Source organism: Idiotropiscis lumnitzeri, chromosome 1 (genome assembly GCF_059441095.1).
Source record: "Idiotropiscis lumnitzeri isolate Australia: NSW breed Sydney's pygmy pipehorse chromosome 1, RoL_Ilum_1.0, whole genome shotgun sequence".
Lineage (NCBI taxonomy): Eukaryota > Metazoa > Chordata > Actinopteri > Syngnathiformes > Syngnathidae > Idiotropiscis > Idiotropiscis lumnitzeri.
In genome coordinates, this window is record NC_142391.1 from 12,191,272 (window position 1) to 12,210,948 (window position 19,677).

The 19,677-nt window shown below is 42.2% G+C and overlaps 1 protein-coding gene across 1 annotated transcript; it reads right to left on the minus strand.

Annotated features, from left to right (window-relative positions):
* Positions 1–820: 820 nt before the first annotated feature.
* Positions 821–17,243, minus strand: peli2 (pellino E3 ubiquitin protein ligase family member 2). Its single transcript, XM_088317301.1, has 6 exons — positions 16,891–17,243; positions 8,819–8,948; positions 5,173–5,274; positions 4,536–4,733; positions 4,089–4,277; positions 821–3,322 (listed from the first exon to the last, which is right to left on the minus strand). The coding sequence occupies exons 1-6, from the start codon at positions 16,965–16,967 to the stop codon at positions 2,744–2,746; spliced, it is 1,275 nt and encodes a 424-aa protein (XP_088173427.1). The 5' UTR covers positions 16,968–17,243; the 3' UTR covers positions 821–2,743.
* Positions 17,244–19,677: the final 2,434 nt, after the last annotated feature.

Here is a 19,677-nt window from a genome sequence, read left to right on the forward strand (position 1 = left end):
CAGGCTCGATTGATGTATAAGTTAACTAAAGTGGTTGCTTGGGGCCGCCTGGTTGCTATTTGGCTCACAAAAGGTGTGCTTTTTTTTAATTTATGCGAGCTATAACTATTAGTGACATTTTTGTGGTAGCTTGTGGCAAAAAACAGCAAAACGTGTGCCAAAAAAAAGGTTGGAAAGATTGCAATTCACTTTAACATGGTGGGAGGGGGCCAACCAAACCGAGTTTAAGGTGAGATTCTAAGTAAGACTCAATCAAACTAAAGCATATTTAGATTCTGTAATATATATATTACAAACAATATGCTAGATAAATAAGAATCCTTAAACAAGCAGCTACAGCTCATGCTAATGTGGCCTACTCAGCTCTCTTAAAATGTGATCAATGCACCGTTTGTAAGGGTATTTATTTCTCAGCTGTTGTAGCAATAGCAGGCACCTTGCAGTGATGCCCATGTTCTCCATTGTTGATGAAATAGTGCCCCCTTGTGGTTCAAAAAGGAGACTGCAAGGAATGCAGCCCATCTAATTGTAAATTTCGAGATGAGCGTGATAGGAGATAAAAAGAGCTGATACAACATGGAATGTGACTAAAACAGCCTTCCAGAAAATGCTGCCTGTTATCTCCACAAATTCATTTTGGCAATGAAGATCCCAAGAAAATACACATGAGGAAAATGATGAAACGTGTATGCAAGTGAGCGTAACCATATTGCTATGTAGTACAAATATTCCGTCTACACAATTTAAAAATTCCCATCAAGTGTGAAATTTGAGCTGTCAGGGCTAAAACATATGCGGGGAAAAAAGACGTTGCTGCAGGTTACTTTTAAAAATATTTTATTTTCTTTGCATTGGGAGAAGTACTGTATCAGTGCGTCCTATGGCTTGCGTACACACTTCCTGTAGGAGACAAAATCGTGAACACGCTCTTGAGGCCCCACCCATGTTTACCAAGGAGGAATGTTTGAGGCAGCTGTTTGAGAACACGCTCTTCTTGAAGCAACGTTCAGTGAGGAATGCTTGCTACTGCCTGGTACGTGGCATACATAGTTGTTGACCCTGCAGCGCTTTTAATGTCTAATTTGACAACATTGGCGTCACCTCTGAGCTGAGCTGCTTCAACTTTTAAGGAAGTTTGTGTTGGGAGAGGAGAACATTTTGGGTGAATTCAAGGTGGCTTTGCCCCTCAGTCATCCATAGTTCTGGAAGACAACTTGAATGCAGCGGCTGGAAGCAACTCAAAGTTTGAATGCTCGGTATTGTTTGCGAAGGAGGCAGAATCAACACTGTTGCCAATATTCTCCACATATGGACACAGTCTGTTAAGCTAACATCACAAAAAGAATACACAGATTTGTCCCCGATTTTTTAGTTTCACTTCATCCGCCAGTTTGTTTTTGAGTCATCCGCGCACACAAAAGAACAAATTTGGCATCGTGAGATAATATCATTATTCCCATGGAGCTGGTGCATACGACTGGAATCCAAAGCTGTCAACATTGCGCCGCAGCAGCGGTCCGGGTTTAGGGATTGTTTACAGAACAACTTTTGCTTCTTGCGTGTGGAGAGAAAATAGCTCCTCCTTATATTTGGTATAATCTCTGCACGCTGCTGAGGCGATGCCCAGGTTTCTTGGCGCTCCAGTCGCTGGATTGAAGCCAGCGCAGGATGAAGCCAACAACAGTGCAGACGGCGTACAGTACACGTGTGGGACTGAGACACACTTATCAGTGATGCATATGCTCGCTATACAGTCTCAGGTCTTATCTTTCTAGTCTATCAAGAGGCTGTAATCCAGTACAATCAGCGTCAAGCCCTGCAAGGTTCTCGTCGAGCGTTTGGCTGGTGGGCCGAGAGATCATAAGGGAGGATTTTGGGCTGAAATGATGCAGGGACTTTTGTTCAAATAAAGCCCGAGGGCACCCACGGCGTCCAGCACACGCACACACAAAACATTCTAGCGCACATTATTTATGCAGGAAAATATATTAACATTTGCATTAGAAAACAGTGCGAGGGCCTCAGTGTAATAAAATAGTTCTTCTGTCAGATACAAACGCAGAGATGGAGCAATGTGGGCAGTCATTTCCTTACACGAGTATGCAAAGCTAGCTCCCCACTTGCCTTAAACTAAATATTCTTCTCTCTTATGTGAAATATATTCCCACTCGTGGGATTAGAGGCACTGAATTCTGACTGTGTATATGACGCATATGAAAGCCACCTCCGCAGGGTTAGGAGATGCTGTTAGGGGGTTAAGGTCCAAATGAGAAGCACATGAGGTGCATCGGACCTTTCAGGTTCTCCAAGCCAACAGTCCAGCTGTCTGGCTCTTGGAAAACATTCAAATCCACCAGGAGCTACACTGAACATGCTTCAGGCTTGCCTAAACACGCTCATTGTTATCAAGAGTAAAAAGAGTAAAAACAATGGATTCCTTCTACCGAAAGCATAAAATCCACCAGCTACCGTAAATCATGTGTAGCCCAGCAGTGCTCGAGCACATCTTTTTTTCTTTTTAAAGCAGTTGCTTGGCAGGATAGCTGAAACAGTATTTGGTTCGGGAAGGAAAAGGCCTGGCATCTGGCCTTTACAGAGCATGCAGACAGCCTTTTGAATCCAAACTATCACCAACTGAGCTTCCCACAAAGGTCTAAACGTGAGGAAAAGGAAACATAAAATAATCTCAACAGTTTCACAGCATGTTGTCACTCTTGCCCAAGAGCAGAATGCCCCCCTCAGATCAGTCCACGGGGCCCTGGAAAATGAGCTTGGAGCAACCTTGAGCGAGGCTGAGCTGGGTAGCACAGAAGGGGCACGCGGCGTGGAAGGCATGGGTGCCATGAGGCAGAGGGATTTCCGACCAGTACTTCACAGACTTCTCCGAGCACACGTGTCCGCACGGCACAAAGGCGTGAGTGGGGGCGCCTGTGTCCACGTAGAAGGCGGGCTCGCAGCCTAGCCAGAGCGGTACGTAGGGGCCGACCACCCGGCACATGGGGCACTCTCGTTGGGTGTTGGGCTCCTGCTCCGAGCGATGCCCCCAGTTGTGGTAACCGTGCACGTGGCCGCACGCTAAGTACACCCAAGGCTGTTTGTCCTCCAGGCAAGAGAGGGCGCGGCTACGTTGCATGCTGGGGAAGGCCAAGGTGTTCAGACCCACGGGGCACTGGGGCCGTGCCGCGTTGATCTCCTGCCGAAGGGCCTCCAGATGCTTTTGGGTGGGAGTGTGAAAGAGGCCCTCGGCGGTGCGCCACAGCAAGGTCGCACCGCACAAATCCACCAGTGAGCCGTCCAGGAGTACGTTACTTTCATTCTCCACCTGAAGACGAAAAAGCTATTTGTAACTATGTTAGCATTATGCGGCATTTCCTCATACAGTTGCTCATTAGTGGTTTTTCGTTTTCAGCAAGCTGGAACACGATCACTAATGCAGCGGTCACGTCAGAATTAAAATGAACTCCCATTTTTCGTGGGGGATCATGTCGCTACATCGTGCAACAGCAATTCATATTTTGAATCACCACAAATACAGTGGCGGAGACTCGCCGCTCAGGAAATGCTACGGCAGAAGCCCACAAGATGCGAGTGCACAGGCTTGCACAGTTCAGTTAATCCCGCCCTGCACCTGGTGTAATGGGAAAAACAATGGAGGCAGTGTGGTGTGGTGCCGGCCCAAGCGGCATGGTTGTCGGGGGCAAATAAAAAAGAGGCAAAAGAGATCAATCTTATGCTGTGGTAGCTCCCCAAGGACCATGGCTTGTTGCTGCAAGATGTGACTTTAAATATCTCAGGAAAAGCCTAGTAGAACATGTGAACTATATTGGGGTTATTATTTAAAAAAAAAAAAAATGGTAGAAGGTGAGTTGATCCCATTTAACATTAGTTGTCAGTCTCATTGATTAAGTCCGACTGCAGCTACATTTATTCAAATCACAGTGATTAATAGGGACACTGCATCATATCTCATTTGTATTCAAGCACAGCCATTGTTTGCGTAAATGCAATAAATCGATGAGCTTGTATGACATCCCCAGTTGTTTAAACGACAAACACCAACTTTGTGTATATGTACAGCAAGCACTGACCAGTTTGCCTGGAGTCTGTGCAGAGCGCGTCTCTCTCAGGGTGTAAACATCCCCACACACAGAAATCTCCCGCCATACGCCGGGCTTGGATTCCTCCGTAAATCCGCCCTTAGGGTGCATCACCAGCACACCATTGGTTGTCAGACCATCCATGTGACCATCAGGGTTCTTCCACTTTGCAGCTTTTTCCTGGGAGAAACACAGGTACAGATTAAGATGTTAAGTGACGTATGCACGCAGAACTGGAGCCGCATCATTGGTGCAGCGTTCTTACGAAAACAAATTCCCTTGAATACTTCAACAAGTTTAGATTTTAATAGAATTTTAAGAACATTTTATTCCATCAAATTTCCCACTAAATTCTCATGAGAACACGTTGATTGGTAAGCATACATTATAAGAACAGATGCAGTGCTTTTAAAAAGATATGCTGTTACTAGTAATTACCCCGAGGAAGATATTCTTGGACGAGTCAAACCCGGCAGCGTAGATACGAGCTGTGTATGGAGGGTTCCTCTCACATACGACCCGACAAGCGAAACGTGAGATGGTGCTCTGTGTGATCGGACTCTCCTCGCCTTCCTGGCCTCCTGCTATAGTGTCTGTCACCACAAAGTCAATGGGACTCTCAGTGGATCGGCCAATCTATTTGCAGGTGCGGGGGGAAAATATTGTTCAGAAATGGAACAAATCATTAATCTAATACAATATTGTCATGTCATTTCTTACAGTGGTAGCAAATGTGCAAGAATGAACTTTTCAACATGACACATTTAAGCTGCTGCGTGGTGAATAAAAAAGGCACAGATACATTTTGCTCGGAGTTTTCATGCAACAATACAACTGTGTAGCTAGCATGAAGACTCTCTTGTGGAAAAGCGGATGGGAATTTTTGGAATATAATGTTTTGGCAAACACTCAATACTCCAGGTGAATAACATAGTTAAACAAAAAAAAAAAAAAGAGTTATTCTAATTTGGAAAAACATTAAATGTGTCCTAATTCATAGTTACTACTACTCCATCAGTCACTGTAAAAGGAAGATGCACAATTGGCAAAAGTGTTCTAGACAAAAGTATTTTACCTGAAACATGTCGGTGTCCTTATCATAGCTGTACTCCACCACCACAGTCTGGTTGCGGGACAGTGTGTATGAGATGCTGTGCTGGCCTTTGGAGTTGACAGCCTAAAAATGAAAAATAAAATAATAATGAAAATAAATAAAATACAAGCAACTTAGTACATGCTAAAACCAAAGAGGTGTGTTCATTGATCAGTAAGGAACCACGCATGCTTGTGTAGCAGAAGTTCACAAAGAAGAACTTCTTAACAAAAGTATTTTGCAACCATTGCATTGTCTCAGGGGAATAATAAAAGATTTTAGGGAACAATCGCACCAACAATAAAATGTGTCCTAATGTCAAGTTCTGTTCATGAAATCAAAACGTCTGCTTTAGAAATACGTGGAGGAGAAAGTGAGAAATGTGTGTAAGATAACACTCCCATGGCAGTGACCATAAACTGCCCACTGGCCTCAGTTAGCTCCAACTTGCCGACCCACCGGACTGGCTCAATGCAAGTTAGATCCGCTCAGCTCCCACAGACGCTTTACCACATGCCTCTCTAATCTGCAAATTCCACTCCCCCAAAACAAACCCACCCCCACCAACAACCTCCTCCCTTTGTCACGTGCGTGAGAAAAGGAGGGAGAAAGTGGGTCAACGTCGCCGCCGCTTTCGGTTTAGGGACAACTGTCATCACATGTTGGTTTCCCTCACAAATGATGCGCCACCTGTTCAACGGCAAAAATAAGGAAAAGTACTATGGCGAAAACCCAGTTTATCGCATCCGTTACGTTCCAGACCGACTTGCGACGGGTAATCAAATAATCACAAAAGACAAAATATAAACTTCACACCACCAAAGTGGAAGGATAAGTTGTACAAATGGTACCTGGCTGTCCCAGGGGTAAGCACATCAAGCGAGAGGATTTTTTCTTTCTGGCTCGAAATACCATCATGTGACAATGGCCAAGCCTTCATCCAGCCCCCATCAAGGCTCTTGTGTTCTCACGTGTATGATCTACATACATTTGGTGCATGAGCTGTCCATTGTCAGTGAACATAGATTAGAAAGCATTCCTTCCTGATTTTTTTTTTACTGTAGTACAGAAGAGATTTGAAAAAGAAAAAACACATCAGAGACTAATCAAGGACAACTAGTTAAGCAACCCCTGCAGCTGTGCAATCTCTACTCATAATAGAAGTGCTAGCTTCAAGGTGTTCGTCACTTCCAGATGAATTGACTAAAAAAATGACACACAACTCAAGCGAATTAAACAGTGCATGTTTAAACACTAAACTGTTCAAGCAAGCTCTGTAATTTCATCTAACGAAGGTCTGTTTGCTTGTTGCATCATAGACAGGCTAAAATAAATTACCATCGATACTATGGTTTCTTTCTATAAACGTTCAAACAACTGCAACAGTAATTTAATACACAGAACGGCGGTAACAACTATAACTGGAGCTTAGTTGGAGACCTTCTCTACCTCTTCTTATTTACCTTAAGCTACATTTCTTCCAGTTCTGTTCAACATATAGTACGATACTCAAGGCGAGCAATTCTGAAGTCAGACTTGCCCCCACCTCCTGAAAAAATAGCTTGGGTGCAAACTATGAACACAGTATCCCTCTTTCAGCAAGCAGCCATGAGCCTCCAAGCAAGGTGTAATAGTGACAGTGAGAACAGGACTACATTTGTAGGTTGACATCACAATGGTTCCTCAAGACAAGACAATAAATGCCAATCTGCATGTCAACGCTCAACAATGTGACTGTCACTGTGGGGAGATTGACAGTGGGCCGGAGGAGTGCTGTTGAAAAGCCCCAAAAGGCTGAATTCTCTCAGTGTTTTTCTCCTCCCCTCAAAGAAGGCTTCCCTCAAATTAAGTTTAGCGCGCTCCTCTTTTTTCTTCGGGCTATTTCTGACGCGCGTGTGCACAGCTGGGAGTAGAGGGTCAGTCAACTGTGACAACTTCCTCCACTGCTCGCCCTCCTGATCCCAAACTTGGTAGATAACAGCATGTGTGGCAGGGAGGCAAAGGAGGGAGCAGCAGACAATGAATCGAACAGACACTGTTCCTTCTGTTGTAAAAGCACCCCACAAGTTCAAACTTCGTTATAGAATGGGAATTCTTGTGACACTCCAGCTCACGAGGCATTTAAAAGGATTGACCTTAAATAATGCTTTTTCTTCCGATTTTTTAGATCCCACCACAAAAGGGTAACAGTAGTTTAAGATCCAATCCAGCACTCAGACACACACACAAATTAACACCCACAACACAAAAACACAATTAACGGCCACAAACAGCCAAATATCATGGGTCGTAACATGCAGAGACAAAGAATGAATTAGCGTAATCAAAGGCAGCAAAATGTTCTGTGCACGACATGGGAATGAAAAATTCCGTTGTTTAACGTTACATTCCGTTTGCACCATTTGATCAGCGCTGATTTCCTTAAATCATTCACTGCCATTGACGGGTATACACGTCAAAAATTCAATTCATTTTACCTATGCTGGCAGTGAACGAGTTAATTTGGGGGCATAGGTGCTGGGCGGAGCCCTTAAAATAAAAGCAGTTAAAACAATGCGTTTGCATTGTTTCATTGGTACTGTTCAATATGTTACTACACAACAAGATTGAAACATTGAAGGTCCCCCCCCCCGGGGTTCTCGTGCAAATCTATAGGTTTCACAACTCTTGTAAACACTAAATAATGGAAAATAGGACAACTAGTACTTAATTTCTCCCCAGTAAATGTCAAATTCCAAAAGAGCTAAATCCTGATAATGAGTCTAAATATTATCAGTAATGCAGCAAATTAGTAAAAGGAATGTGACTATTTACTTCTCAGGTCAATTTACAACCCTAAGTCCGAAATGTTCTGCTTGCGCCCATAACAATTTGAGTTAGAGGCGTTCTTAGGGAAAAAATTGGTCGAGAGCCCTGCTAGGATTCAAAATTCTGGAGAATTAAAAATCGATTGCTCTTAAATAGGATGTACTTGAATTTATATGCTTTATTGTAATATCAGAGGCATAAAAAATAACAATCAATGACACTAGAATATATTGTGATAGTTTCTGGAAAAATATATCCATCCAGACAAGGGTCACGGGAAAAATACCGTCCTAAAAAAAAAAATAAAACTGTCAACATGACAGGCCTACATGCATCTAAATTTGATAGATCACTAGAGTTTCACAGAAGTGGATTCCCTGCATTGAAAGTCTTGCAGTAAAACATCGACAGGCATCAGGGGTCGAGTTCCACATGGTGAGAGTAACATGAGCCCATGGGCCTTCGGCCAGGATGCTCAACTACCAGCAAACCTGTGGAGTATTGGCCCTCAGGGGGTGCAAAGGTAAGCAACTCCTCTGGCGTTTTAATCAGTATTGCTCAGAGACCAAAGAGAGGAATGCATGAAGGCTGACGTGTTCGACTGGACCAGGCGGTTTGTGGCAGCCTCTTAGGTGAAAGATAAGTAAACTGTGAGGCCTTACAAAGAATGTGTTAGTCTATTGGAAACGCCATCGAGGTCTGCAAACAATAGGAGTTGATTTAACGCTGAGGCCAAAAAAAATGAGAGAAAAAAATGAGCCTACACTTAAGCAGACATGTTCGTCTAAATCAAAACACAAGCAGCTTGTCAAACGTGTACCTTGCTGTCCTGGGGTGTGTTGAGGATGTGCACGGCGCTCGGCTTAACACCATTGGCTTTGGTCCTCTTGTAAAGAGCAAATCTGCTTTTCCGTCTACCGCGATCCCCATTGGGCAGGGAGCCATTGTACCTGTCATAGAGGGGGCGGGGCGGGGGGGAAGGAAAGACATGGTCAAAAAAAATTGGAAATGAAGATTTTCGGCACAGCATCAGGATGTGTCAAGTGGGAATTACAGGCATAATTCTCATAATCATATAACAAGTAAACCGAGAGAATTAGAAACATTCATGTGTTTCAAAAGGAGCTTTGGAAATCTAGCACACCCTATTAGCACACTAAGTATTACCTTGGATGCTGTTGCTTATTACATAATGCACTCTCTGATTTGTGTTGGTGTGCACAGTACAAAGTGCAGCTGTTTTTTTTCTGTTTCGCCCGCATGGGAGCAGCTTTGAGCTTTGGGATGCACGTCAGGTTTGTTGGGTGTCTGAGTGAGGCATTACAGATATTCTCATGGCCTTGTCAGCGCCCTTCCTGGAGGACTTATTCCTGCCTGGGCGCACCAACCCCCTTCCACCATTTACCAGCTGGGTCCTATAGATTGGATAACCCATGCTCGACTGCCAACCAACACACCAATGTCAAATAGGTATTGAACTCAGATATAAGGTTGTTTCATTGAAAATTTTTTTTAATCATTTTAAAACCATATTTGTAGATCCTGGAACCAATGTTCGGCCACTTTTGTGTTTCTGCAAAAACATCATTATATGTACTACGGACATTGGACACTTGAACATGGGAAGCCGGCAGCTGCTTTGGCGGACACCGACTTCTAGAAGTAACAACTTAACTTGAAATTGGTGTTTTTAAGTGAATTAACACTCAAGACACATTAAACACTGAAAATAATTTTCGCCTCAGTACGCTCCATCACTACTTGACGGGGCGGCCAAATGTCTTCCACTGAATTGTTGTTACCGCTGTGTGTGTGTGGGTGTGCGTATAGGGGGAGATTAGTTGGGAAATCGATGGAACAATTGATAGTTTAATTGATTGTAAAAAGATTTGTTTGTGTCAGCCCTACTCAGATCAGAAATAATAATTGTCTACAAAGCTGGGCAGGCACTGAAACACAAGTCAGTCCAGAGGACAAAGCTGGTCTGTTGGACGAGGCACACGAGAGATTGCGTGGCACTGCATGGTACAATAGAAGAGTCTCTAAACAAATGAATTATTGACTACATTTCAAGGCTTGAAGTAAGCGGTTTAACGGCACAGTTTTGTGAGTCACAATTTGCATTAATCACAAATTGTGACATTTTTTCGCTTATTGAATAGTTGAGACAGTCCCCAAAAAGCTTGACTGGGTTGGACGTGATATGGCGCAATTCGCTCATGTCACTTATGAGCTGGTAGTCAGGTGTTGAGGTAAGGTCTGGGCCACTTAAGCAACACCAGCTAGCTAGCAACAAGCGCTGGCTGCCGTTAAACGTTGTTGAGTCACTCTTAATTCAGTAATCATCATCTCCATGGTGGCGAATAAGCAACACTTCTGACAAGTATTGTTCTCACAAAGAGATATTGAGAAAAGACCATGCTAATTGCTGACCTAACCTAAGAGCGGAATTAAGTCCTTTGGTGATCGGGTACACTTTTTACAAAGGTCTGGCTGGAACCGTGTTAAAGCAGACCGTATGCAACTTTAAACAACAACTTAGCAGGCACTTTAAGTGTCTGGAGAGAAAATTATACTCAATAGCGTTGAACAGAACCGGAAATGAATTACGGTCAGCCTGGAAGAGTGGCATGTTCATATTAATATAAGTATATAATATTTTCATTTCCATATTTCACAATAGAGCCCGAGTTTTAATTTTGACTTTTGTGGTCTGCACCCTAAATGTGTTCAAAATTACATTACAATACATATTTGTTTAATAAATGTAGATTTGTTTAAAAAAAAAAACTCATTCAGAAATGTTTGAAATTACCCCACTGAATAGTCCAATACCACTTTTTTATTCAGACCGATACCAATATGAATACTCAACTCTTAATGCTCATTATTGATACCTTCTACCATCGAACTGGATACGTCGATACATAAAATTTCTATTAAACCAAGCATAGATAATTAAAAATATATATACCTTTTGTTTATTCCTGACAAGGCAGAAGAGCCACTGTGAAATCCTGAATTTATTTTCAAAATAAAACCCAAAGCAATTCACTCTTATTTAGGATTAATTTGTAAAACGTAAACAAAATTTATGGAAAAACTGCACCAACTTAAGGTGTGAAAGTTTTGCTTGAAATATTTATATCAAATAGCTTTGATATTAACCAACAACATATTGAAATAACTCCAACAGCACATTCATGACTATGAGATGCTAGGGTTCAATTTGATTAATTTCTCACTTCTCCTCCAATTAACACAGCTTTCTTTTTTTAAAGTACGTCAGACAAGCAAAGGATTTAACTTCCAATAATTAGCAGTGGGGATTAGAGAAAATATTGCTATGTTGCCCATCCCCCATGCAGAGTTGCACTAGGCAGGCAGTGGAAACTCCGAAGGGTACGTTGATGTGACAACAACTTAGTAAAAACATGATTGCTGGTAGCAAAGTTCAAAACATGGATTACAATGTTGTCAAAACGATCAGTGTTTGCACCAACCCTTAAAAACTATTGTTTAGGCCAGTGTGCAGAGACGTAGCAAGTAATAAGATTAATGATGACACTGTCACAAGTGGTGCCATAAATATGCACCATGCTCTCAGGTTTTACAGATTGTTTACAATAACAAAGCAGACATCAAGTCAATGACGTCCGCTTTAAGGAAATGGTAACCTATGGTTTGAAAAGCAATTTGACGCAAAACTGTTTGAAAAACCTGTTCAGACCTGTTTTCAGCGCTAAACATCAAGGACACTTACTAGATCAGTTTTTAGTTAAAAGAAACAAACATGTTAACTAACATTAAGGACAGATGCGTGGTAGTTCGAACATACAGTAAAACACAGAAATAAATTCCTGGCATTGCATCGCTCCATAAAAGTCGCATCCCGTCTGTTGGCAAAATTAAGTGAAATAGAAACAACTGACCCCAACTGACTTATACAGTACAGTCTTATACAAGAAATGCTGTATGCAGTCCAATAATGCTTCCAACTTTCTCAACAACTAAGTGACTGCGTGTGCCAGAGATGTCCCCCCAAGTTGATTTGTATATTTCCTTGAGCGAGTAGCTCTTAATGGGAGAAACGTACTAAGTTCAATCAATAGGCCCAGTCTCTATGCCACAATGGACAGAGGAAGCTGAGTAGAAGCTAGGCCCTGATCAATCCATCCTTTCATTTCCAGGATGCCCCCCCCGCCCTCTGCACGCCTTCGCCGACCAGCACCGGTTGAGTCCGTGCAGTCAAGTGACGAGGCCGAGCTATCCTAGTCAGGGCACTCATGGAGACAAACCTCCGAGGGAATCGCTGTTCTTTGTTCCACACGTTGTCAGCTTGCTTGTCTGCCCCCGAGTTTTGCTATCAATGAGACGGAAGGAGGTGTCACATGAGGTGATTATACACCCATCAAATGTGTTTTTGTGTCTCAGTAGAGATGAAACAGTATCAACTTCAAACATGCCACATGTTCCTCCAGGGGCAGTACTTTTTGTCTCGCACAAGAAGCAATCTGACGGGGGTGTGTGGGAGGAGGGCGAGGGACAAAACAACTCTGTCACAACTTCATATCAGTCCATTCAGAAACAAATGTTACACAAGCCCAAAGCATAAAGAATCTGACACATTATTGGTCAAAACAATCAGTGATGATACCACATTTTGTATCCTGCGTGGCCCTTGGCACCTGACAAAAATAACTTGTTTATTTAATTTTGCTATTGGACAAATACAGAATAAAAAAAGAGCGGAAGCTTGGAAAAATAAAGCACAGAGTTTGTAGTCAGACCTTCGGTTAAGAGGCCCACGTCATGTCAGACGGGAGTCCCAATAGATCAAAACAGTTATATAACTTTTTTTTTCGAGATATTGACTCCTCCCCACCCAACCCCAATTGGTTGCCTTTATTGTAGGAAGGACAAAATAGCCTACGGTAAAAAACAACAGGCCCTTAGATAGTATCGATAGACAACCCGAGTCTTAAACGTGTTGGGCACAGGAGAGTGAGGCAAGGTTCAACATTAAAGTGTAATAATCCGTTAAATGATGCTAAGTAATTCTTTTGAGTGTGTGAAATTCTGTTTTGACTGGAACGGAGGCACAACAGAGTGCGCTGTCGATTTTGCTGTCTAAAAATGTATCAGTCATGTGAAACTGCGCTACATTCATGCAGTCCAATTCTAATATTTGAACTTTTGAATTTTTAACAGCTCAAATGACAACAGTGTGTACCAAATGTTTTGGCCCGTGGGAGTATACAACAAGGTTGCATGACAAGGAAAACAGAAGCCTTTTGTTCGCTAGATTATGTGATATTCCAAAAACACAAAACTGGGAATTGTATTCAGGTAGCTTAAGGTTGTGCTTGAAAGCATGGTACCTCATTCTAGTAATTCACAACTTTTGTTTTCTGGCACATTAGTAGCCTGTGAAAAATCATCAGGTGAGCTGTGGGAAACTACCAAATTTCAGGTAATTGGTCGAAAGATTATTAATTATTCACAAAAAAATATTTGTTCCTTTCCGATCTTTGCCAGCAACGTATAGTTTCATGCAATTAAATGTTTGTCCATTTACCACCACTACAGAATATGTTGCATATGTTTCATGTTCCAACTCATAACTAGGGATGTCCCGATCACATTTTTATGCACCCGAGTCACTTGATTTTGAGTATCTGCTGATTTAATACCTCTGCAATGCAATTGAGAGGATTTTCTTTTTCTTTAAAAAGGTATTCAAAAATTTGGCTGAAAATTAGCAGTGGTTCAAATCAAGTAAATAACTAAAATAGAAAATTGTAAAAGATTGATCTTTTTCTTCAGTCTATACCAATTAGCTGCGAATCACGTGATCGGCTCCGATTTCCAATCATGTTGATCGGATCGGGACAATCATATTTGTAACTCAAATTGCCTTTCAAAACCAATTTTCCCCACCAAAATATTAACGGAAATGCCAGTAAATCTCTCCCAGTACATCCCTGAGTGTTGTGAAGACAAAAAAAAAATGTAAGAGAATTCAGTTGAATAAACTGGTTTGAGGGGGTGTGGCCGAGTGAGTCACATCAGAAGCTGGAGTTTGAGTCACACCTTGTGACTGTTATTCAATAAATGGCAGAAAGTGCATCAGTGGATGAGGCTCCCCTTGAACACATGCCAGCACCATGATTGTGCCATTTTTGGGTTATATTTTTGTTTGGTGGCATGCCTTAGGGGTTGGACAATTATGGAAAAAAAAATAATGTTTTTTTTAGATTGCTACTGAAATCACGATTATTCCAAAATAGCCATTCAATGATTTCAAAACTCTACTATGGTAAATGGTCTTTCACTTGTATAGCGCCTTTCCGCCTAGTAAGGCCCTCGAAGAATTTCACAGCGCTGTCACATCTACCTACTGATGGCATACCATCAGGAGCAACTGGGGGTTAGGATACTTCGACATGGTCACAATGGCCGCGGATCGATCCCACAACCTCTCAGTTGTGAAACGACCTCTCCACCAATGACCCATGCCGCCCCCCCTACTACTCAAAACGACCATTGCTCCCACCCATGCCTATTCACCCCTGAACATTGAAAATTCGTAACAATAATATTTTTGTCAAGTACAAAATGACCTAAATATCAAATACCAAGTGACGTTCGAGCCTCTTGCACTTTCATTCTGTTGCAGCCACACCTTTGCTGCACTGCATCTTTGTACACATTCAAAATGAATAAGCAGGTCACTTATCTTATTATCATCTATCCATATCCCGAACTGCGTATGCTCATTATGAGTCAGAGGTGTGCTAGAGCCTTAGCATATTTAGTTAGGAAAAAGAAATCTTATTTTGTTCTATTTTTATTTCCACAACTCTTAGGACTTTCCGGACTAGCCCTGGGACCTCGGGTATCATATTTTTCATGCCATATCACATGAAAATGTGTGTTGGTAAGGTTGGGCTGTATTACGGTACCCCGCACCATCGAGAAATTGTCACTTTTAACACCATCATAAAAAACAAAACTGCAGCACATAAGGACCCAAAATGAAATTAAAATATCATATTCATAATTTTTCATAGCACATAATCGTACAGTTGTACTTACAGCTTAATATCCCTATAACTAGTAGGAATGTTGTGACAATGGTGATACTGATCTGAACTCACACTGACTAAAAAATAATAAATACATAAGCAAAAATACTCAGATACTTCACACTCATGACACTTTACCAGCATCACATATACTTTCGGTGCAGGACAAGGAGCTATGTCAGCCATGGGTGCGGTGATAGTTTAAGATAAAGATGGGTGACAACAGTCTGCAAATTATTCTCTGCAAAACGGATGAATTAATTGGAGTGGTCCTGTGACTTTTGTTTTATAACTTGTGGTACTCTCAAGTAGCCGTCCTTGGTTTATTTTTACCCACTTTATTAGGCGATATAACACTGAGGTAACACAGACGGGTTTGACCTTTCTCTTAAAAATAATAACATATCCCACAATCCCATGCGGTCGACTGTAGGAAACTTACCTTTTCATTGGGAAGGTACGCCATTTAATTGTAAATATTTAGAGTAGTTTACGTGACTAGAATTGTTTTATTGAACTTTGTCCATCTGTGATGGTGAAGAAGTACACAAGGACTTTAGACAGGCAGACGAGTCTGCGGTTAATGGATTGGTGGCAAATTGATTTGGACATTCAAGAGTATCAGTTAGGAATGGGCACTTTACAAACCACAAACGTTCTTACGGAAAGTTGTTTATTTTTTTACTCCAAGCTGTTGTTTCATGCAAACCTGGCATGTAAAACAATTGATTAAGCAACGAACAGCCACGTGCTAAATGAAGACATGCTGATCAAAATGTTACGGTAAATTATAAACCTCCACACACACACAGAGCAGCTTTGGGTGTAGTAAACTTATTTTCTAGTATGATAACTATTAATGAGGACACGGGAAACAACACCCCGTCTGTGTTAAATGTGAAGATCCACCCAGAACGGTAACCGACAGCCATGTTTCTGCCTTGCAGGAAAGGTGGACAGCCCAAATCGTCTTCGAAGTTCGCTTTTCTTCTGAGTAGGCGTCAAATGCTTGATTTGTCATAATTTTCAGAAGTCAAGACAAATGATAAATGACACTTTGTTAGCAGGGCTTGCCCTCCAATATGTCCGCCAACAATGTATTGTACAAGATGCAGAAAAGCCGGAACCCCTCTATACACACCTGAATTTACATTCTTTTGCTGATATTTCTTCTTTATCTTTTATTCAGGTACTCGTTTTAAATAGTACCCCAAGTGTTCAGACATAGGCATAACAAAAATTAAATGGATTTAGTGTGAGTGCGTGAGTGGTCATGCAGTGAGCTAAAAGTGGGGAAGAACTACGGTGATGTAGAATGGGGGTGGGTCATCTCCACTTCCGAATTCCTGAAGCCTCATGAATCTAACTTCTGATGTGAGAAGCGTGGCATTCAATCCACAGGGTAACCATAATTGTGCAGGCCGAATATACCGTGTCGCTTTCGGCCCAAACGCATGTGATCGGTCTTTTAATGAGTCTCAAAACACAAGAGACCCACAAAACATCAGAAAACGTTAACTCAGAAGAAGCCAACCTTAAAAGTACACACCTGATATAAGCAAGTGTGCAGTAGAATAAACGTGACTTCGGAGTATTAAAAGCAAAACTTATCATGTAATGTTTTCTTTAAATTTTTTTAGTAAAGTCTAGCGAAGTGAGTTAGCGACAGAGTGAGTACGCTTGTGAAACTTCCTCTGCGTAAAGAGGTCGCTTTGGCGTTCACGTAACGCAGTTTGTCGAGTCAAATTCTAACAAGCAAATTGTGCTTTTTCGCCATTTTTTGGGGGGGTCAAACAGAACTTACCCCAAAACGACCAGCTCGCCGTATTTAACTGGGTCTTTGGAGGGGGCGCAGTGCTCCTCTTGGCTGGACGAAAACATGAGGCTTGTAGTTTCGATGTGTGGCGTTCACTGTACACGAAAGAAACAACAGCGCAAATATAGCCAAGGTCTACCTTCGAAAAGCTCGAACACGCACTTAGTTGATGTCATATATCCAAAGGCGGGTGTTGAATTGCCAGCGAACATCCGCTTTTCATCAAATAAACGCGGTCTCTAACTTCTTTTTGGTGACATGGCAAAGCGTAACTTAGTTGGCGGTTGAACGCGCTCTGAAGCGGATACAAAAACAGCTAGGCGCTGGGCCGGAATGTACCATTCGCCTTTTCCCCACTTTGCACGGGGGGTGGAGCTCTTATCGGCTCTTTTTTAAGCGGTTGTTTGGACCAAAGTGTGTTATTAATTGCTTTTGATGTTTTCAAATAGACGTGATATTAAGAACTGGACACGAATCAAGCAATGAATAGACAATATTTTCAATAGACATTCCACAGTATCCTTACCGTACACCCTCACATGGTTGGCGGATCGCAGGTTATGTTATGTAAACAAAGAGTACAATCTGGGGATTCTTGAAAGGAACTAATATTCGAATTGTATTCACATATGCGCAGTTAGTTTCCCACGTTATACAGGTGTATCTTCCCTCTTAACTATTCAATACATTTTTTAATCTAAAAAGTATTGTGCATTGTGTTTTCAGCAAAAGGACCGCTGATGTGCACATTTTGGTAATTACTTCCAAATACAGCAACCTGTTACCCAAAGTTACAATGGCGTGTCAGACTACTAGCGGCAGGGACATATTGTAAATTGAGTAAACCATCATGTTATTGACCCCACCCACCTCACCTGAAACAATAGGATTTGATAATTAATTAAAGATAATGACATCACAACTTAGCTCCGATTGACCTCAAGTGTTGGCTGTTTTAATATCCCTCGTGACTACTTTTCTCACGCCTGTCTGATGAATGTGCCACTCAAACTTTTGTTTGGAAGTCTCATCTACACTTTATGGGCGCACCTTGTTTTCACAAGAATCTGCATGGCAGGAGGTGCCATTTCTCCTGCAAACCCCCTTCCCCCAATTATTGCCTCCCCTTTGAACTGGTGTTCAGTTTCACGAGTTGGGTTCCCCCATGCCTACCCTCCTGTGTTCAAACCTTAACCACTTCACATTGTATTATCCAGGTTAGATCCAGTTGTTCATTGACGATACCAAGAAGGGGGCTTCAGTGCCTTGTACAAGGATGAATGTGCTTTTAGACCTTTTACTGTATGCCTAGGAGCTGACCACAAAGCTGTGGCTACAATGAGTATTTACAGCTCTTTTGTTTCTTTCATCCAATGGGCATTGTCCGTGAGAGAGCGCTCAATAGTCTTTTTCTGTTTGCCTACTTGGCCTCCCACATACGTGTGTGCGCGGTGATCAAAGCTCTCGCACATACCACACTGATGGAGAGCAGATGCAGGGAGGGGTCTCGCTTTGCTGAATCTGCGCTGGCGTAGTGCTTGTGCAAAATCTGAACTCAGTCAGGAGGAGGGAGGAGCCAAATGTTACCAGCCACTCATAGAAGCTATAGCCAGGCCTAGCATGACCAGCTACATTACGTAATTGAATGAGAGCAATGACATGGTAACAGGCTGTTTGGAAGGCCTCACTTGTCAGATCTTTTGAAGGTCAAGAGTCAGTAAGCCACACCAAGTAGAATTCCACCCCGCCAGTTAGGATGGCTGAAGTAACACAGCTGTGAAACCCTGGTTTCATTGTTATTCAGTCACATTAATGGCTCATTTTGTGATGAAAAAATTTCCAGGGCACCATGGGATGCACAGTGAGTTCCTTCGAGAGTTTTCCATAAATGCAAAAGATGATCTGTAATCAGCTGACTGCAGCATGACAGTGTTTGAGAATGTAAGGAATGTGCTGATCCCATGTTGCGTGCGCCCCTGGCCGCCCACCCAGGCTAGTCAACACAACAGGATTGTTGTGGGAACATTTTCTAAGGGCTTGATTCTTTGGGGGGTGGTTAAGAAAGTGCAGAAGTGAAATGAAACATTCCAAAGAAAAGAAATACATGGCACAAACGGTCTCCTGAATTATGTGTCCTGATGTCCTTTTGCACTCGATTCCACACAATTTATCGTACATTCTGTACAGTGACTCACTAATTGTACTTATTAAACTTTCCTGCCTTCCGCACCCAACCACTCTCTCACCTTAGCTACTGAACTTTAAATAGCATTGTTCTGACATCTGGGCAGCACGGTGAACTCATAGTTAAGTCTGCCTCTCAGTCAAGCATTCCCAGGTTTGAATTGTCAGGTCAGGTCCTCCTCAGGCGAGTTTGTTCATAAAACTCAATTGCATGGGTTTTCTGCTTCTTTCCACATTCCCAAAAACATAATTTAGGTCTGCTGAGGTCTAACTGTCCAATGGTGTGAATGTAAATTGTTGTGCATTGTACACTGCCCCTTGCCCCCAGTCAGGTAGGATTGGTTTCTGCTCACCCCATGATTCTAATGAGGACTAGCTATACTTCCCATCCTTTTTTTTTGTTTTTACATTTTCCAACAAGTGGAACAACTTCGCAGAAAACTGATCAACAGAAAACCCACTAATTGTACAAGTAGGCATCACACGCACAACCGATTTGCTTCACTCTTAAATGCATTGTCGGAAATGTAGTGACCCCTTGTGTCAGGAAACATGATGTGCAATGAGAGAAAGGCATCCTAACACTCAGCA